General features: G+C 41.4%; 1 protein-coding gene and 1 pseudogene across 5 annotated transcripts in view; both read left to right on the top strand.

Moving 5' to 3' along the window:
• Paaf1 (proteasomal ATPase associated factor 1) overlaps positions 1-18,704 on the top strand; it is a 40,668-nt gene extending 21,964 nt beyond the window's left edge. For 2 of the 4 annotated variants that reach the window (XM_004641918.3, XM_023702096.1), the window contains exons 7-12: positions 6,846-7,040; positions 9,534-9,625; positions 11,054-11,169; positions 13,175-13,257; positions 15,512-15,594; positions 17,157-18,704. In XM_004641918.3, the coding sequence (XP_004641975.1) occupies positions 6,846-7,040; positions 9,534-9,625; positions 11,054-11,169; positions 13,175-13,257; positions 15,512-15,594; positions 17,157-17,234 (647 nt within the window). In that variant the 3' untranslated portion in view covers positions 17,235-18,704. Of the gene's footprint in view, positions 1-6,845; positions 7,041-9,533; positions 9,626-11,053; positions 11,170-13,168; positions 13,258-15,511; positions 15,595-17,156 lie in introns of all 4 variants that reach the window. The other 2 variants (XM_023702098.1, XM_023702095.1) reach the window with 1 other exon arrangement.
• Positions 2,897-4,641, top strand: LOC101575116 (annotated as a pseudogene). The gene has a single exon (XR_192779.3). The product of XR_192779.3 is annotated as an elongation factor 1-alpha 1 pseudogene (transcript).
• Positions 18,705-19,217: the final 513 nt, after the last annotated feature.

Below are 19,217 nucleotides of genomic sequence, written 5' to 3'. Positions count from 1 at the left end.
AGCAAAATATTCTAAAAGAGTCCAGTAGCCCATAATAGCATTGGGTCTTCTGTTTAACTGGCAATGTCAGAAATTATTGTCCTGAGTCCCCCACAAGGATTAGAATTTTTTATTTTTTTTAATGTATTTAGTACAAGGTCTACAGGGTCTCACTACACACCTCAGACTCGTAGTGATCCTCCTGTTTTCAGCCTCCCAAGCACTGGGATTACAGGCTCGTACCACCACTCCCAGTCTCAATTGCCATCTCGGTGCGCCTCGGTGGTGGGGCCAGCATGGCACGCCGGGTATCAAATCCCAGTACCTGTACCTGCCTAAACAGGTGCTTTAGTCTGCTGAGCTATCTGGCTGACCCAGTTTTTTTAAATACAGTATTTTATTCATTTTTGTTTAGAAAGTAGAACTTCTACTTTATTCCAGCATTTTACATTCAGAGATAGACTTTGTTTTTATTTCAGTGAGTTCTTCTACTCAGGCTAGAACACTTTCAATCAAATCAGAAGTGAAAAGAGCTGAATGTAGGACCTTAAGCTGCATTTCAGGAGGCATGTTAGGAATATCTTCTCCATCTACAGTTACAGAACAAAGTTCTTAGACTTGTGGTCTGCTTGGTTATCTTCTTGGCTATTTTTAATTTCTGCTTCATAGAATGCTTTTGACATATTAAGTCCTGTATGAAGTGGCTTTAGGAAATTATTTTCAGTCTTTCCAAGTTCTGTCTACAATCCAGTTTGATTGTCATTTTCGTTATCTTTGATAACCAAATACCTCAAAAAATTTAATGAAGCTGGGGCTGGTGAGATGGCTCAGTGGTCTAAAGCACCTACTTAGAACAAGCTTAGCAAAGCACAGGGACCGCAGTTCAATCCCCCAGCACCACATGCCAGCCAGCCCCACCCCCTGGGTTTTTTAAAAAAAAAAACCTTTAAATTTAATGAAGCCATAATCCTGTCTGAGTTTTGCAGTAAATCCGTTTCAGCACCCTCTGGGAGAAACAGTACCAAATCTAAAAGGGAAATTAGCTATGGTCCTGTAAACCACTTGTTAGGTGTTTTCTTAAATGATATGTCAGTTCGATTTTTGATATTTTGAATAATAAAGGCCTCCACACCTGAGTGTTCACTAAGCACCTAAATAATGTATATTTGCCTTGTGAATCCAACTTGTTAATATACAACTGAAGAATGGCTAAACCTTTTTTTTCCTCAATATCTCAATGGGGCAAAGTAAGAAAACCCTTGATTTCTAAGTACCACTAAAGTAGACTATTATCTTCTAGTCTTAAAAACCATTCTGGCAGTTCCAATCCTTTGGACAAAACAGACTCTTCTGTTCTTTGCAAAAAGACTTCAGTATACCCCATCGTAAACTGCAAAAATGTATGAAGGGCTTAAAACCATTTAGCCTAGGGCTGGGGAGATAGCTCATTAGAACAAGTGCTTGCCTGGCAGGTGCAAGGGCCTGAGTTCAATCCCCGGTTCTGCAAAAACAAAACAAAACAAAACAAAAAAACAACATTTAACCCAATTTTTTTAAATTAACAAAGTAAGTTAATGGTCCCTGTGCTTTGCTAAGCTTGTTCTAAGTAGGTGCTTTAGACCACTGAGCCATCTCACCAGCCCCTCTAGCAACTTATAATATGACAGTAAAACTAGGTCATTTTAAGAGAGTAGCTTGTCAAAATAAACATGTAGAAATAAGAGTATCTAGGAAATCTAGAATATGTATTTCTTACAGATACATAGTTCTTTTCCTTTTTTTCTTTTCTTTTTTTTTTTTTTTTGCGGTACTGGGGATTGAACTCAGGCCCTTGTGCTTGCCAGGTAAGCACTTACTCTACTGAGCCATTTCCCCGGCCAATACATATTTCAGTTATAATTTTATCTAATGTCTTTATTTTTCAGACTGGCCAGAAGCTTACATGTGAACTGGCTTTGTTGTTTCTGTGTGAAACTTCTTTCTTCCCTTTTATTTCTCCCTTCTTCCCCTCTTCCTTTCCTTCCCTCCTTCCTTTCTTCCTTCTTTTCTGTGTCTGTCTGTCTCTGTGTCTCTCATTTTTTCCTCAGTATTATGGATTGAACTCAGGGCCTTCACAGTGAACTGCGTCCCCAACTCCCATTCTCTGTCTGTCTATTTGTCTGTCTGTGATCTCTCTCTGTCTTTCTCCCCCCATCTCCCTCCCCTCATTCTGTCTCTCTCCTTCTCTACCCCCTCCCCTCCCCCCATCAATTTTTTTTCTGAGACAAGATCTTGCTAGGTCACTAAGTTGTCTAGTTTGGGTTTGAACTTGTGATTGTCTCCCAGTGTCAGCTGAATTTTTTCTTAAAGGCAAATATCTTTTTTGACTTGATTTATATGCTGGTATCTATTTGGTTAGATATATAAAAACTTTTGTAGCTTCTAGTAGGTCTTAGCAATGACTACTTCTTTTACAAAAGTATTCTGGAAATCACTGTTTTCATAGTATCTTTCTTAAGTAATTGCTAAAGGGTTCCCATTTCTCTAGGGTGCTTTTTAGTCCTGTCATATGAGTATCAAAAGATTCACACTAGATGTCATTTTGTAAGTGACATTTTATTAGAGAATGATAATTTTCCACTCTTACACATAAAGGCAAATTTTCTAGATGAAACACCGTTGCTGAGTTTTACTGGAAATTTGTACAAAGTTAATACTAACTTTCTAGTTACAACTGCAGTGTCCCTGCTTTGGGTATATGCTTTTCAGGATATTGAGACAGTTTCAAATCAAATCGGAAGGACAGTTTCAACAAATAATACACTGCATATATTCTTCTTAGTGGTTAATTGCTGTACAAGATGCGGACTTGTGATCCTATTCACAAACACCATTAGAACAAATCATTCTATCATAATAACATTTAAAATAGCAGTGGTGCTTTTTCGCAACGGGTTTGCCGCGAGAGCACAGGCGTAGTGAAGGCCACCACTAAATCGAAGCCAACATGGGAAAGGAAAAGACCCACATTAATATCGTCGTCATCGGACACATGGACTCCGGCAAGTCCACCACCACCGGCCATCTGATCTACAAATGCGGTGGCATCGACAAAAGGACCATTGAAAAATTTGAGAAGGAGGCTGCTGAGATGGGGAAGGGTTCCTTCAAGTATGCCTGGGTGTTGGACTGAAAGCCGAGCGTGAGCGTGGTATCACCATTGACATCTCCCTGTGGAAATTCGAGACCAGCAAGTATTATGTGACCATCATCGATGCCCCTGGACACAGAGACTTCAACAAAAACATGATTACAGGCACATTGCAGGCTGACTGTGCTGTCCTGATTGTTGCTGCTGGCATTGGTGAATTCAAAGCTGGTATCTCCAAGAATGGGCAGACCCGTGAGCATGCCCTTCTGGCTTACACGCTGGGTGTGAAACAACTAATTGTTGGAGTTAACAAAATGGATTCCACGGAGCCACCCTACAGCCAGAAGAGATATGAGGAAATTGCTAAGGAAGTCAGCACCTACATTAAGAAAATTGGCCACAACCCTGACACCGTAGCTTTTGTGCCAATTTCTGGTTGGAATGGTGACAATATGCTGGAGCCAAGTACTAACATGCCTTGGTTCAAAGGATGGAAGGTCACTCGCAAGGATGGCAATGCCAGCGGAACCACACTGCTTGAAGCTTTGGATTGCATCCTCCCACCCACTCGCCCCACTGACAAGCCTTTGCGGCTGCCCCTCCAGGATGTCTACAAAATTGGTGGTATTGGCACTGTCCCAGTGGGCCGAGTGGAGACTGGTGTTCTCAAACCTGGCATGGTGGTCACCTTTGCTCCAGTCAATGTCACAACTGAAGTCAAGTCTGTTGAAATGCACCATGAAGCTTTGAGTGAAGCTCTTCCTGGGGACAATGTGGGCTTCAACGTCAAGAACGTGTCCGTCAAAGATGTCCGGCGTGGCATTGTGGCTGGTGACAGCAAAAATGACCCACCAATGGAAGCAGCTGGTTTCACTGCTCAGGTGATTATCCTGAACCATCCTGGCCAGATCAGTGCTGGCTATGCCCCTGTCCTGGATTGTCACACAGCTCACATTGCTTGCAAGTTTGCTGAGCTGAAAGAAAAGATTGATCGCCGGTCTGGTAAGAAGCTGGAAGATGGGCCCAAGTTTCTGAAATCTGGTGATGCTGCCATTGTTGACATGGTTCCAGGCAAGCCCATGTGTGTCGAGAGCTTCTCTGATTATCCACCTCTGGGTTGTTTCGCTGTTCATGATATGAGACAGACAGTTGCTGTGGGTGTCATCAAAGCTGTGGACAAGAAGGCTGCTGGAGCTGGCAAGGTCACCAAGTCTGCCCAGAAAGCTCAGAAGGCTAAATGAATATTATCCCTGACACCTGCCACCCCAGTCCTAATCAGTGGCGGAAGACCGGTCTTAGAACTGTTTCTCCCAATTGGCCATTTAAGTTTAATAGTGAAAGACTGGTCGATGATAACAATGCATCGTAAAACCTTCAGAAGGAAAGGAGAATGTTTTATGGACCTTTTTTTGTGTGTGTGTGTGGCAGTTTTTAAGTTATTAGTTTTTAAAATCAATACTTTTTAATGGAAACAACTTGACCAAAAATCTGTCACAGAATTTTGAGACCTATTAAAACAAAGTTTAATGAGAAAAAAATAAATAAAAAAATAAAATAAATTAAAATAGCAGTGGTACTTTCCAATAAAGACAGGACCAGATCTTTGATTGCTTAATAAGAGTTTTAGGGCCTTGCTAATGGTTATTTACTAGTAGTAGTCTTTTTTTTATTCTTAAAAGTTAGTATAGACCACTGAAGGTACGGTGTATAAAAATTATAAACAGCACAATAAATAGATTAAACAGCAGGTTTCTCCATGGACATGATGTGATTGATGATCCCTAGTACTAAAAGCACCAAGATCCTAGTGTAGCTATATTTTTGCTGAATGTGTTACGAAGTTATAATAGTCAGATTTTACAAATTCAAAATAACGTTATTAACCAGGTACCAAATATTTTATAAATACTGTAAAATAGCAGCAAACCACATAGCCTCTTAGATCAGTTTCTGAGACTTCTATTTAAAAACTTGTCTATAAAGGCCTTTGGCTAATGGAAATGTATTTGCCAGAATTACATTTTATTTTTCTAACAGCTGTTATTAACCATATAAACTGGATTTAGTTTTTATTTAAAACTGGACCTTTCGGAAAGTTACACCGTAACTTTGGATCTTGCCATTTTGCCTTTAATCATATTTTCTCCTACCCTAAATTGGTTATTTTTTCAAATTGTGACTTTTTCATAAACTTCATGAATTCATCTTTTTTTTAAAATGTTTGTTTTCATCACTGCATACTGAGCCCAGGGCCACTCACTGAGCTCCAACCCCAGAGTTTCTTCTCTTTTCCCTCCCTTCCCCTTTCCTTCCCTCCCCTCCGCCTCTGTCCCTCGCTCTCTCTCTCCCTCCCTCCCTCCCTCCCTTTTTCTCTTTTTTTCTTCTTTCTTTTTAGATAGGCTCTTACTCTGTAGTTCAGGCTGGCCTGGAACTCACAGGTAATTCTGCCTCAGCATCCCAAATCCTGGGATTACAGGCATGCATCACCATGCCTGAGGCTTTTAAACTGAAATTTCCAGTAAGCATTGATTAATGGCATTGGACTGTTACTTATATATGTTTAGTTACCATGGAGTTTTTGTCACAGTTTATGTATACAGTTATGTTTTATTATACCATGCCATTGAAGTATAAATCTTCATATCCATGACTAATTCTGGATTTTTATGTTACATATTCCTGAGGCTAGAGCAAATATTCAGATGATCAGTAATAACCTCAAAAATTACTAATTCCATGGATATTTTGGATATTGTACCACCCTGGGTCTTGAATTTGATCTTCTTGTTGAGATGTGGTACAAGGGCTGGTAGATGCGTGTGCTCAGTTCCCTGCTGGGCTCCTGTGACACTCTTCTGGCAAAAGTGGAGTGAGCACTGGCTCATTGCAGATCGGTGCATTAGAAGGTCGCTGTCCCCTTGGTCCTGCTGACACCGTACCTTGCTCCACTTGCACCATTGGCTTGCCTTCTGGTGCGGGCTGTCAGTCCCCTGCTGACTGGCAGCAGGCAGGGGTTGTCAAGTGGAGTCACACCTCTCGTCACTTCCTCCCACCTCTGTGTGCTTGCAGCTGCCAGGTGGAAATGGAGGCTGAGCTTAGAGCAGGTCTCTGCTCACACTACCGGGCTTAGCTCTGGCGACTCACACACGGGGTAGAGAAGATCACTTCCTGCTCAGCCCTGCTGAAACCACAGTGGCAGGGAAAGAGCCGCTTTGCTGTTGGTGTTTACTGGAGTAGGGTGGAAATGGCCAAGATTTTCTGTTATTAGGCTACTTCCTTCCCAGTCTTTTGGCAATAGCTTTTTTCTTGGATTTTTAAAAATTGTGTGCCTAACTGGGTCGTGGCACATACTTACAGTCCCAGCACTCAGTAGGATGAGCCAGGAGGATTGCTTCAAGTGCAAGACCAGCCTGGGCTACATAGTCTAAGGCCAGCCTGAACTGCATAGTGAGACCTTGTCTCAAATGCCCCTCCCCCAAAGTTGTGTGCCTATTCGCAGTTTTAGGTTGGTGACTTCTGCACTGTCCTCCAGACTATATGAGACACAGTACCAAGTACATAAATAAATGATTGAAACAAAAAAACTTAAAAAAAATAAAATGCCCTCCATATACCACATGCTTATATCCCTGCACACTTATAAAAGGGACAGAGGCATTTACACTGCTCAGTCTTCCCTCTCCTTAGCGTTCCTTTACCACCTTGTCCATCTCAGGAGTCCTTTTTCTCTTGCCAGGTATCCTGGATACGGCCATCGTGGACCGCGGGCGGAATGTGGTGTCTGGCTCTCGAGATGGAACAGCACGGCTTTGGGACTGCGGGCGCTCCGCCTGCTTGGGAGTCCTTGCAGACTGTGGTTCTTCCATTAATGGAGTGGCAGTGGGTGCTGCCGACAACTCTATAAACCTTGGCTCCCCGGAGCAGATGCCCAGTAAATTGATATTGTTTACAAGCTAGCCTTATTTTCTTGAGTCCCCTTCAGTTTCTCCTGTTCTTTCTCATCCTTTCTTGCTCAATAGTTCATATTTTAATTTTACCACAAGATCATTATGTATTTGACTATCTATTGTTTCTATTGCTTTGGAATCAACAAAAGAAGCATATGTCACAATGATTGTATTAAACTACAGTATAATTTAGCAGATAAGACTAATGCCTGTGAGCCATTTAGGAAGCTGAGCATGGCAGTATGTACCTGTAATCCCAGAACTTTGGGAGAGTGAGGTGGGAAGATCACAAATTTGAAGCCAACCTCTGCATCTCGGCTTTGAGAGGGCCTGGATCAAAATTAAATAGAAAAGACATTGGGATATGCTGGGTGTGGTGGCGCACACTTGTACTCCCAGTACTCAGGAGGCTGAGGCAGGAAGATTACCCAAAGTTTGAGGCCGGCCTGGTTACATAGTGAGTTCAAGCCCAGCCTGAACTGTGTAGCAAGATCCTATCTCAAAAAAAAAAAAAAAAAAAAAGACTGGGAGGGTCTGGGGAGATGGCTGAGTGAAATAAGTGCTTCCCTGGCAAGCCCAAGGGCCTGAGTTCAATCCCTGGTTCCACCAAAAAAAAAAAAGGACTGGGGATCAGTATAAAGGCCTCAAGTTCAATTCCTATCTCTGATTTTAAAAAAAGTAATCAATAATGCTCACCTATGATTCTTCTTAATGATAGGTTTTCAGAGAAAAGGAGTTTAACAGGTTCCTCTGCCTCCCAGGTGCTGGGATTACCACCGTGTGCCCCCGTGCCTGGCGCACCTGATTTTGAGACACTATTAGATACCTGGTAAATAGCTCAGCCATACCTGTCTAATGAGGTGTATCTGAGTCCTCTGGTCTCTGCCCCCATTTCAGAAGTTGATACTGTGCCAGTTGTGGCAGCGTGTGCCCGAGGCAGGAGGATTGCCATGGGTTTGAACCAGGCTGAGCTACATAGTGAGATTCTCAAAAATAAAAGTGAGGGCCAGGGAGATGGCTCGGTGGAATAAGTGCTTCCCTGGCAAGCGCAAGGGCCTGAGTTCAATCCTCGGTTCCACAAAAAAAAAAAAAAAAAAAAAAGTGATACCACCATTTACCCATTTGCTCAAGCTCAAAACCTGAGATTAACTCATGGTCCACCCTCCCTCCCTTCATGTCCCACATCAGCAGTTGCATCTCTTCCTTTAGTGTTTGCAGTTTTTCCACTGCTCCTTCTTGCTCCCTTTTCTTCCTCCCTTTCTGCCTCCTGCCAATACTTTGGTCTACTTTGTCATTGTCTGTTGTCTGTATTACTACCTGCACTGTTCTAGAATCCTTCCTCTTTAGAGCAAGCATTGTGGTCATTAAAAACACCTGGTGGTGCACAGTGCCGTCGTGGCTCCTCAGGAGCTTGAGAGAGGAGGAAGGCAAGTTCAAGACCAGCCTGAGCAACTTAGCAAGACCTTGTATCATGAAAAAACAAAGAAAAACCAACAACAACCATCTTTTTTTTATTTTTGCAGGGAAGTAATGGGGAGCAAACCCAGGGGCACTCTACCACTGAGCTACATACTCAGCCCCTCCCCTTTGATACCAGGAATCAAATTCAAGACCTTGGCACTTGACAGGCAGGCACTTGTGCCACTGAGCTACATCCCTGGCCTTTGTTTTAGTTTATGTGACAGGGTCTTGGTAAATTGCCCAGGAGGAACTCAGATTCATAGTCCTGCCTCAGCCTCGCTCCATACTAGGACTACAGGCCTACGCCACTGTGCCCAGCTTCACTAAATTGAGTTAGTCATTAGTCTTACCTGCTAAATTATACTGTATTTTAATATAGTGATTAGTTTTGTTGTTGAACATTTTTATATATGGTTAAAGTCCTGTTTTTGTGGTACTGGGATGAACCCAGAGTCTTTGCATTGAGCTCATTCTTGCCTCTTACATTTTGAGGCAGTCTTGCTGAATTGCCTGGGTTGGGCTTGAATTTGTGTGATCCTCCTGCTTCTCAGTCTCCCAGAGTGCTGGGATTATAGTTGTGCAGCACCACACTTAGCTAATGTCACCCTTGTTAATTGCACAGATCTGTAAGGTTTTGCATTTTTTATTTTTTTAGGTCTGTAAGTTTTCACAAGGGTATACTATTACGTAAACAATGCCACTGTGAGAAGGTAGAACATAACTTTTAAAAAAGTAACCAGTGGGCTGGTGAGATGGCTCAGTGGTCTAAAGCACCTACTTAGAACAAGCTCAGCAAAGCTCAGGGACCACGGTTCAATCCCCAGCACCACATGCCAGCCAGCCCTGCCCCCTGGTCGGCTGAGCTGGACACACACACACACACACACACACACACACACACACACACACACAAATAAAGTTAAAAAAAAAAAAGTAACCAGTGACTCTCTCACATACACTTCAGAGAGCAGACAGCTATCCGGGTCTGTCATTAATGTGGCTCATCTGTCGTGCAGGTGAACGGGAGGTTGGGACAGAAGCGAAAATGCTGCTCTTGGCCCGGGAAGATAAGAAGCTTCAGTGCCTGGGACTACAGAGCAGGCAGCCGGCAAGTAGTTCCTATAAGACCTTTGAAGCCTGGGGTCACTCTGATTCTTGGCAAGCTGTTTAGAAACATTTCTACTTGCTCCCTGTGTTCCCTTTGTGAGGAGGCTGGGTGGCTGAGAGGAAGTATGTGGTGACCAAACACAGGATGTGGAATGGGGCAGCATATAAATCACAGATCTTCATACCTAATGGCTCTGACTTTGGAGAGCTTTCCTAGCCTCTGTGAGCCTAAGTTTTCTTATCACTAAACTGGGCATAATAGGACTTAATTCACAGGATTATGTGATAAAGACAAAGGGCTTTGCTCCTTTGTTGCTTTTTTTTTTTTTTTTTAAACAGGGTCTCCCTCTGCAGTTTAGGCTGTCCTTGGGCTCACTTTGTAGCCCAGGCTAGTGGGCTACAATCCTCCTGCAATGATCCTCCTGTCTCAGCCTCCCGAGTGCTGGGATTACAGGTGTGCACCACTATGGTTGGCCCTTTATGGGATTTTCAGAGTCACTTTCCAAGCTAGGCACAGTAGTGCACACCTATAATCCCAGCACTTGGAGGTTGAGGCAGGATGATTGCCATAAGTTCGAGGCCAACCTGGGCTATACAGCAAGACCCTATCTCAAAAAAGAAAACCCTCAAAACAGAACTAAAGTCACTTTCCCTGTGTACCTTAATGTGCTATATATAAAATGATGAGGGTTGTGTGTGTGTGTTTGAGACAGGGTCTTGCAATGCAGTTCAGGCTAGCCTTGAGCTCACTTTGTACCCAGATTTGTCTTGAACTCACAGCAGTCCTTGTGCCTCAGCCTCCTGAGTGCTCGGATTAGAGGTGTCTGCTACCAGGCCCAGTCTTTATGCCAGCTTTTAGTTCCAAAGGTGAATCCGGTGTATTTATTTATTTATTTTATTTTGGGAATATCTGAGGATGAAATGGTCCGATTGAGCTAACAGTATAGAGTAAAAAAAAGTGTAACTTTTTTAGGTATGGGAGAATTGTGATTCTTTAAATTCCTTCACTATTAAGCTTTTTTTTTTTTTTTCTTTTCCTACAAAGTATCCCTTTTAAAAGGCTGCTGGAAGCAACATGAAACAAAATGTAAACATGGGAATGACAAGTGCTTTTCAGGTGGAGGGTTGTGATGGAAAAGGAGAAAAGGTTTTTGGTGAGAGGCGCCTATGAGTCAGACCATTGCAGGGTATTAGTTTGAAAACTGTTACTTCAGCATACTGTTACATAAACTGCACCAGCCCTCAGCCAACCTCAGGGCTTAGAATCCAGCAAGATTTCTCAGTAATATGTCAGTGCCATATCTTGCTCCAGATGCTCAAGGGGAAAGAAAGAATCTCTAAAAATAGTGGAATTCTCCCCTTTTTTGGTGTTTGTTTATGCCTGGAAACAAATTAATCTTTAAACACTTTCATCTCCTGTTGTTCCTAGGTCTTCCTCTTTATTGGCTCAGATGCCTTCAACTGCTGTACTTTTCTCTCTGGCTTCTTGCTATTGGCTGGAACACAGGATGGAAACATTTATCAGCTGGATGTGAGGAGTCCGAGGTGAGTCACCATTCATTCGTGTGATGCATGTCCTCCACAATGTGGAATTTTTTATTGGCTTTAATATTGATTTAGCGGGGCCGGGGAGATGGCTCATTGAAATAAGCGCTTCCCTGGCAAGTGCAAGAGCCTAAGTTCAATCCCCGGTTCCGCAAAAAAAAAAAAATTAAGGGCCGGCGAGATGGCTCAGTAGAATAAGCACTTCCCTGGCAAGCGCAAGGGTCTGAGTTCAATCCCCGGTTCTGCAAAAAAAAAAAAAAAAAAAAAAAAAAAAAAAATTAGCCTAGCAGATAGATGACTATGGAGCTAAGGGAATGCTTTTCTATTGATAGTCTTTTCTTATGATGTGATTTATCTGATTGTTATTATTCCTGGAATCTTATTGGAAAGTAATTTGACTTTTACTGTCACAGTTGTCAAACTGTAATAATTGCTTTGTAAATTAAATTTAAATAATAAAATAACTATAAAAAAAAATAAAATAACTATAATTTTTATTTATTTATTTTTTTTTTTTTTTTGGTGGAACCAGAGATTGAACTCAGGCCCTTGTGCTTGCCAGGGAAGTGCTCATTCCACTGAGCCATCTCCCCGGCCCTAAAATAACTATTTAAAATGATTGTGTAGAATTTTTAACTTTGTGGAGCTCAGTAATTTTCTGTAAGCTATTAGACCTGCACTGGCCTAAGATTGAATGATCATTTTTAATTCATGTGACAGTTCTATTCCTATTTAGCTTGATCATGACCTATCTAAAACAAGCTGCCTTGTGCTCTTAAAAATATTCAAAGAGGGCAAGGGATGTAGCTCAGTGGTACAGCACTGGCCTGGCACGCGCAGGACCCTGAGTTTAATTCCACTACAAAAAAACAGTAATAATAACAGTATTCAAAGAGTAGAATACTAGCATACACAAGACCCTAAATTCAATCCCAGTACCACCAAATTAAAATAATAATAAAATATATATATATATATATATATATATATATATCTCAAAGAGAATCATAATAGCCACTGTGTTGCAGGAATTAATAATTTCTTTTTTGTTTTTTTCTTTTCCTGTATTTTAAAGAAGGGTCTACAGGGTGTTCAGGGTCTCACTACTAGATTGGACTTGTAGTGATTCTCCTGTTTACAGCCTCCCAAGTGCTGGAATTACAGGCATGCTCCACCATGCCCAGTCTGAATTGCCATCTCGGTGCACCCCGGGGATCAAACTCCCGGCCAGCCCTAAAAGTTGAGAAGGATATGTCCTATCTATCTATCTGTCTGTCTGTCTATCTATCTATCTATCTATCTATCTATCTATCTATCTATCTATATTTTTTGGCTAGCTCAGGCTGCCTTAAGGGCAGATCTGGTAAGGCACTTGGGGCTGAGGATCGAACCATGGTCTCCTGCCCCTGACTGGGTTTGCCCATGCAGGCCCTTAAATAACTGAGCTAACCCACAAGCCCCCAAAGAATTTAATAATTTCCGTGATTCTATCCATTCCCTTCATTTCCTTCATTTGTCCAGCTAATATTTATCAAATGGCTTCTAGGGGTACCATTTTTATCTTCAGTTTAGAGTCCTGACATTTTCAAATAGTATTTCATAACTCGTCTTAATTCTGTCTTCAAGTTTAAAAGAAAGGTATTGGTAATATTGTTATTTTTGACTCATGTCAGACCTCCACTAAAAATGAGAGATTTTGGTGGTAACTTAGTTCATATTTTGAAATTCACTTCAGGTAACTACCAGATCTTGACAGGAAAAAAGCTATATGAATAGTTTTAATTTTTCTCTACATTTGTCTTCTTTCTTTCTTTCTTTTTTAAAATCTTTTATTTATTTGGTACAGGGTCTCTCTACGCAGCTTGGACTCATAGTGATCCTCCTGTCTCAGCCTCCCCAGTGCTAGGATTACATGTCCTGTTTCCTTTATGTGTTTATTACCGTATGTTGAATATAGTTAAGCATTGTTTTCAAAAAGTAAAATTTCCTGTACTCTGAGTCGTAGAACTCCAGTACGAGTCATCCACAGATCAGGAGCACCACTTCTGTCCCTGCTGAACTTCAGAGATGGATTCATTGCTAGCCAAGGTGAGTCCAGGATCAGTTTAGAGAGATAATTCCTTGAGGTTCAAGGAGTTTTTGTACTTGTAGCTGTTTCCGTTAAGAAGGCAAGACAGAATTTCTGTTACTAACACCTAAAGGCAAACGAAACGATGTAACTGTTGTTAAGAAACAGGACTAAAACCAATAGGAGAAAGTTATCAGGAGCCACATTTTGGTTCATTACAAGGAAACATTTTCTGTTCCCTAAGAAGGAAGAGGCCCTTAGGGGGCCGGGGAGATGGCTCAGTGGAATAAGCGCTTCCCTGGTAAGCGCAAGGGCCTGAGTTCAATCCCCGATTCTGGAAAAAAAAAAAAAAGGAAGAGGCCCTTGAGGCAGTGAGTGCCTGAGTGTGGAGGTGGACCGTGCAGCTGCTGGGCTTCTCTGCAGGACTTTTTCACACTGGCTGAGAAGTTAGGCGGCACAGTCTTTAAGCTTCTTTGGTTGTTCATGAAGAAATTTAAGTTGTCATATGAACAGTTTTTTAAAAAATTATAGGGCTGGGGCCGGGGAGATGGCTCAGTAGGATAAGCGCTTGACTGACAAACGCAAGGATCTGAGTTCAATCCCCGGTTCCGCCAAAAAATAAAAATAAAAAATAAAAAATAAAAAATTGTAGGGCTGTTGATGTGGCTTAGTAGTGGAGCACTTGCCTAGTGTGTTTGAAGTTTGGGGATGTAGTTCATTATGAAGATGCTGGTTTCTTCCTCTTTCTTTTCTTTTCTTTTCTTTTCTCTTCCTTCCTTTCTTTATTTCTTTCTTTCTTTTTTTTTTTTTTTTTTGTGGAACCAGGGATTGAACTCAGGCCCTTGCAGTTGCCAGGCAAGTGCTTATTCTACTGAGCTATCTCCCCGACCCCAAGGTGCTGGTTTCAATCCTCAATACTTTAAAAAAGGTGGGGAAGCAAAATATTATCTCTCATATACTGTGTTTTTTTTTTTTTAATTTTATTTATGTATATATGTGTGTGTGTGTGTGGCCAGCTCAGCCTACCAGGGGGCGGGGCTGGCTGGCACGTGGTGCTGGGGGATTGAACCGCGGTCCCTGTACTTTGCTAAGCTTGTTCTAAGTAGGTGCTTTAGACCACTGAGCCATCTCACCAGCCCCTATCTCTCATATACTGTTGATTGGAGTATACATTGATTATTGAATACATTTAGAAAGCAGGTTTTCAGATTTCAAAAAAGGTAAATTTGATATCTTTGATTCTTGTCCAGGGTCTTATACAAAGTCTGTGTGTGTGTGTGTGTGTGTGTGTGTGTGTGTGTGTGTGTGTTTTGAGACAAGGTCTCACTATATAGTTCAGACTAGCCTTGCATTTGTAGCATTCCTCCTGCCTCAGCCTCCCAGATGCTGACATTTCTGGGATTACAAGTGTGCACCATGATGTGTGGCTAACAAAGCCTTAATCTCAATGTAGAAAAGGTGCTTTGTATGAAGGCATTATTTTATACAGTATGCTTCTTACCATGTAAAATAATTATTATTGAATATTATTGAAAAGATTGAAAGAATGGCCCAAAATATTAGCACTAATTTGCTTTGGTAGACTATGAGTAGTTCATTATCACAGTTTTCTTTGTTTTTAATGTTTTCTTCAATGAGCTACTGTTGTTAAAATGAATAAAGCTACAGCAAAAACCAACTTATTAAGTATTTATAGATTTTCCTGTTTCATTTGTTCATGTTCTTCTGAGGAAATTAAAATTAGATATACTTTTTTTTTTTTTTCCCCTGTAGTGCTGTGGATTGAACTGAGGGCCTTGTGCATTCTGAGCAAGGGCTCTTCTGCTGAGCTATTCCCCCTGCCCAAGTTTAGCTATAATTTTATTTTTCTCAGAATAATTTTTCTCCTTGTAATATATGTTCTCAGGTTCATAGCTTGAAGAATAATTTAGGAACATACATTTTTCTTAAAACATTTGTATAGACCGATTTCTTATTTAAAGTCATTCTCAAGGATAAGTTTGCAAATAACTGTGTAAGACTGCAGTTGTTTGCTCTGTGCCTTTGGTGGGTGTTACAGATGGCAGGCCCTGCTTCCAACTGGTTCTGCACATGGCCTTCACATACTGCCCAGGCCAGCATTCTAGGCGGCGGCAGCAGCAGCAGCAGCAGTAGCAGCTATAGGTCATGGTAGTTTCCCCGTATGGGAGGACATACTTACTATTCTGTTTCTTACGATCATGTTCTGTAGGCCCACGTTATCTTTAGTTATCTGAATTTTCTTTTGCCTTGTAGGTGATGGAAGCTGTTTTGTTGTTCAGCAAGATTTAGACTATGCCATTGAGCTCACTGGAGCTGACTGTGACCCCGTGTACAAGGTACAGGCCTGAGAGAAGGCTAGGCCTGGGTGATTCCTGCCTGGGCTCTGGGGCTTTGAAGGAACTGAATCAGGCTACCTTGTGGTCATTAGGTGCTCTAAAGTACTGCTTATATATATGATGGACAGAAAGAAATCAAAGCTTTTGAGTCAGAAGAGATTTCATTAGTTCATTATTTATTTATTTACTTAGGTTCTGGGGATCAAACTGTGGACATTGTGCTTGCCATGCAGGCCTTTATGCCACTGAGCAATTTTCCTGACATAATTTCATCATTTAAGGACTCTAGAAACTTGAAAAATTCTTTCAACTCCTCAGTTTTGTTAATTAATCTGTAAAATGAGGATAATAATGAGTCATATGAAAATTTCTTTATAAATTAGCAATTATTAAAACTCAAGACTGATTCTCTTACTCAATTACAGTGGAAAGAGAAAAATGAAATAATATTTATTGACCAGACATTGTACAGATATTGGCCAAATAGTATCACGTTACCATTTGAGGTGTAGCTATTATTCCCATTTTGTCTTATAATTTTCAAAAAGTTATACAATTAATACATACCTATAAAAGTTCATGGTACATAATTACACAAATTGAAAAGTCTGCTTGAAGACCTTTTTAGTTCCAGTTTTCTTTCTAGTGCTAACTAGTATTATTTTGCATATATCTTTAAGTCTGTTTTTAGAGAAATTTCACCCTTACCTATGTGTATTTATGCATTTATCTAAATAACATTGTTTTATCCTTAGTTTGTAATTGGGCCCATTCTCTCTGTATATTGCCCTGTAGCTTATTTATTTTTATTTATTTATTTATTTTTGGTACTGGGAATCAAACTCTCAACCTCACACTTCGCAGGCAGGTACTGTGCTGCTAAGCTATATCCCAGACCCTTGCTGGGATTTATTTTTTACTTAACATTTTGGAACTTTTCCCAGGTAAATACATGTAGATCTGTTTCATTTTTTAAAGTTCTATTTCATTTTTAAAAGTTCCTGCATAGCGTTCTATGTTGTGAACTAACGTATCAGTTCCCTTCTACAAAGGAAGAAACTGAGACCCAAAAGGATTGAGAAAGTTGCCCTTTTAATGTAGCTACGTGCCACATTGATAATAATTATAGAATGTGTTCTATTGCATGATGTTAGTGGTTCTTGTCTCCCTTTGAGAAATTAATTAAGTCCTCCTTGTTAGTGATGGCTTATTTTCAGCACTTTTATGCTTACAATTTTATAAAGCTTAGGAATACCCAAGCCTATCAATAGACTTACATGACGTCATCCTCCCTGAGTGCAGACCCTTTGCATAACTACATAGAACTCTGATAGATTTGCATTCCACTTAGCTAATTAGTTTCTCTTCTGTAGTCATAAGTGCACCCTTGGCCCTGGCCAGGGATTGTGTAAATATGTGTCACAGATTTAATCTTCTCTTGCCTTCAGAGTCAAAGGTATTTCAGATTCCCTTGGACTGACTAATGGAGTCAATGCCACCCTCCATCTTTTTGAAATGGAAGGAGCCCAGACTTCTTTGAGCTGTGAATTTTTCTGTTCCAGGTAGCAACATGGGAGAAGCAAATCTATACATGCTGTCGAGATGGTCTCTTGAGGCGTTATCAGCTTTCTGACCTCTGACCTCTTGGAAAGTTACTAAAAAGCATTGACCCCTGCCTACAATGAGTGAAAACATCATCAGTCCTTCCCAAGGTCTGTGGCTCCTTTGGAAGTCCCAGCAAGTAAGCTAAACTGGCCCATGTGGATTTAGCATCGTAAGATCTACTTTGAACTAAGGAAGAAGCTCACCTGTAGCTGGCTTGGTGTGCTGCATGCCTGTCATCTCAGCACTCTAGGACACTGAGCAAGGAACAAACAGACTTGATCCTATCTGGGGGAATTTAAAGACTTAGCTATTTCAAAATAAACAAAAGTTTTCAAGAGCTGGAGATGTTGCTTAGTCCAGAGGTTTAATTCCCAGTACTTCCACTTCCACCCCCCCAGAAAAGGGAGGAAGATGCCCAGCAGCAATAGCAGCTGCTCATGTCTGCTCACTGCCTCTGCCCTTGCTTCTCCTTATGAACCTTCCCTCCCTCACCCCCACCCCCACACAGGGCAAAGATCTGTATGTTTGCAGTTTGTTCTCACACCAAGTTGTGTTACTTGTTTACAAGGAGCAGAGGACTAAAAAGCCTATTCCCTGGAAGAAATAAATGTTTGTAGAAACTTGAATTTGGAAAAGTTTGTGAAAATTCTCTTACTCCAGTAAGAAGTCAGTGAACAAAATGCAACTCCTTCCTCAGGAGTCCTTGTTGGTCTGGGCCTAGAGGAGGATGCTTGGCCATAGCAGTAAATATACCATAAGCAGCGATATGAGAGAGTGTTTTACTTCTTGTACTCAAACTGCCCCAGAACTGGAACTGAGTAGATCCAGGCAAACACATGATTGGTAGCCTGTGTTTAGGTGAGGAAGTAATCATGGCAAAGGCAGTGGCTGGCACAGTGTGGTTCCTGGAACAGTGGCATCACTCTCGAGAACTTTTTAGAAATCTGTGGGTCCCACCTCACCCGTGAATCAGAAATTCCGTGAGTATAGCCTGCAGTTCGCATCTCAGCTCCAGGTGATTGTGCTGCATGCTCATGTCTGAGAGGAGGAGATGCTGAAGGGCACTTTGGGAGCAGCTGTATCCCAGGGCCCGAGGGTGGTGAGGCTGGGCCTAGGTGACGAGGCTAGAGGGGCAGCTGAGCGCAGACAGTGAAGGAGCGTGAGTGTCAGGTCGGGAGCTTGTACTGACAGCAGGAAGCAGTGAAGAATGTTAAGTGAATGGCATGATCACCTCTTTTCCCCCCAAATATAAAAAGGAAATTATAATTAGGGATATTCTCATTTATTGTCACTTAGTATCTCAGAGATCTTTCTAGCTCAGTCCATTTAGGCCAGAGTGTGGATACCATGTTTCTTATACTTTAGAGATTATTGGAGAAAGATTTCTTGGAAGGTGCAAGCTTTGACCTGGGCCATACAGGCTAAGATTTTATTAAAGGGAGGAAGGTTGTTCCTGGCTGGAGTAGTAATATGGTCAAGAGTTCTTAGTGGTATATTCCCATGTAATTTTTCTTTTTTCTTTTTTTAAATGTATTTAGTACACGGTCTCATTACATAGATCAGACTTATAGTGATTTTTCTTGTTTTCAGCCTCCCAAGCACTGGGATTACAGGTGTGCACCACCATACCCAGTCTCAGTTTCTGTCTCAGCATGCACCGGGACGGGGCTGGCACAGCACACCGGGGATCAAACCCCAGCCACTGTACTCTGCCTAAACAGGCACTTTAGTCTGCCAAACTATCTGGCTGGCACTCTCATGTAATTCTGAAAACTATACTGTAACATTTATGTGTGAAACTCCAATTTGCCAAGCATCACGGGAATTTCATCCTAACTTTAAAATCCCATTTCTTGCTACAGCATCCTGTTGTTCATACCTAAACCAAAGTGTAAAATACTGCAATTTATTAAGTATATATAAATCTCTTAAAAAGCAAATGGTGTTATTCCTGTTTTATTTAGATAAGGAAACTGAGGCTCAAGGAATTCAATACCACAGCCTTGGTCAGTCTCCAG

This window comes from Octodon degus, unplaced genomic scaffold (genome assembly GCF_000260255.1).
Source record: "Octodon degus isolate 3935 unplaced genomic scaffold, OctDeg1.0 scaffold00146, whole genome shotgun sequence".
In the NCBI taxonomy this organism is placed as follows: domain Eukaryota; kingdom Metazoa; phylum Chordata; class Mammalia; order Rodentia; family Octodontidae; genus Octodon; species Octodon degus.
The sequence above is the reverse complement of the archived record's forward strand: the minus strand, read 5'-3'. Positions and strand labels throughout refer to the sequence as shown.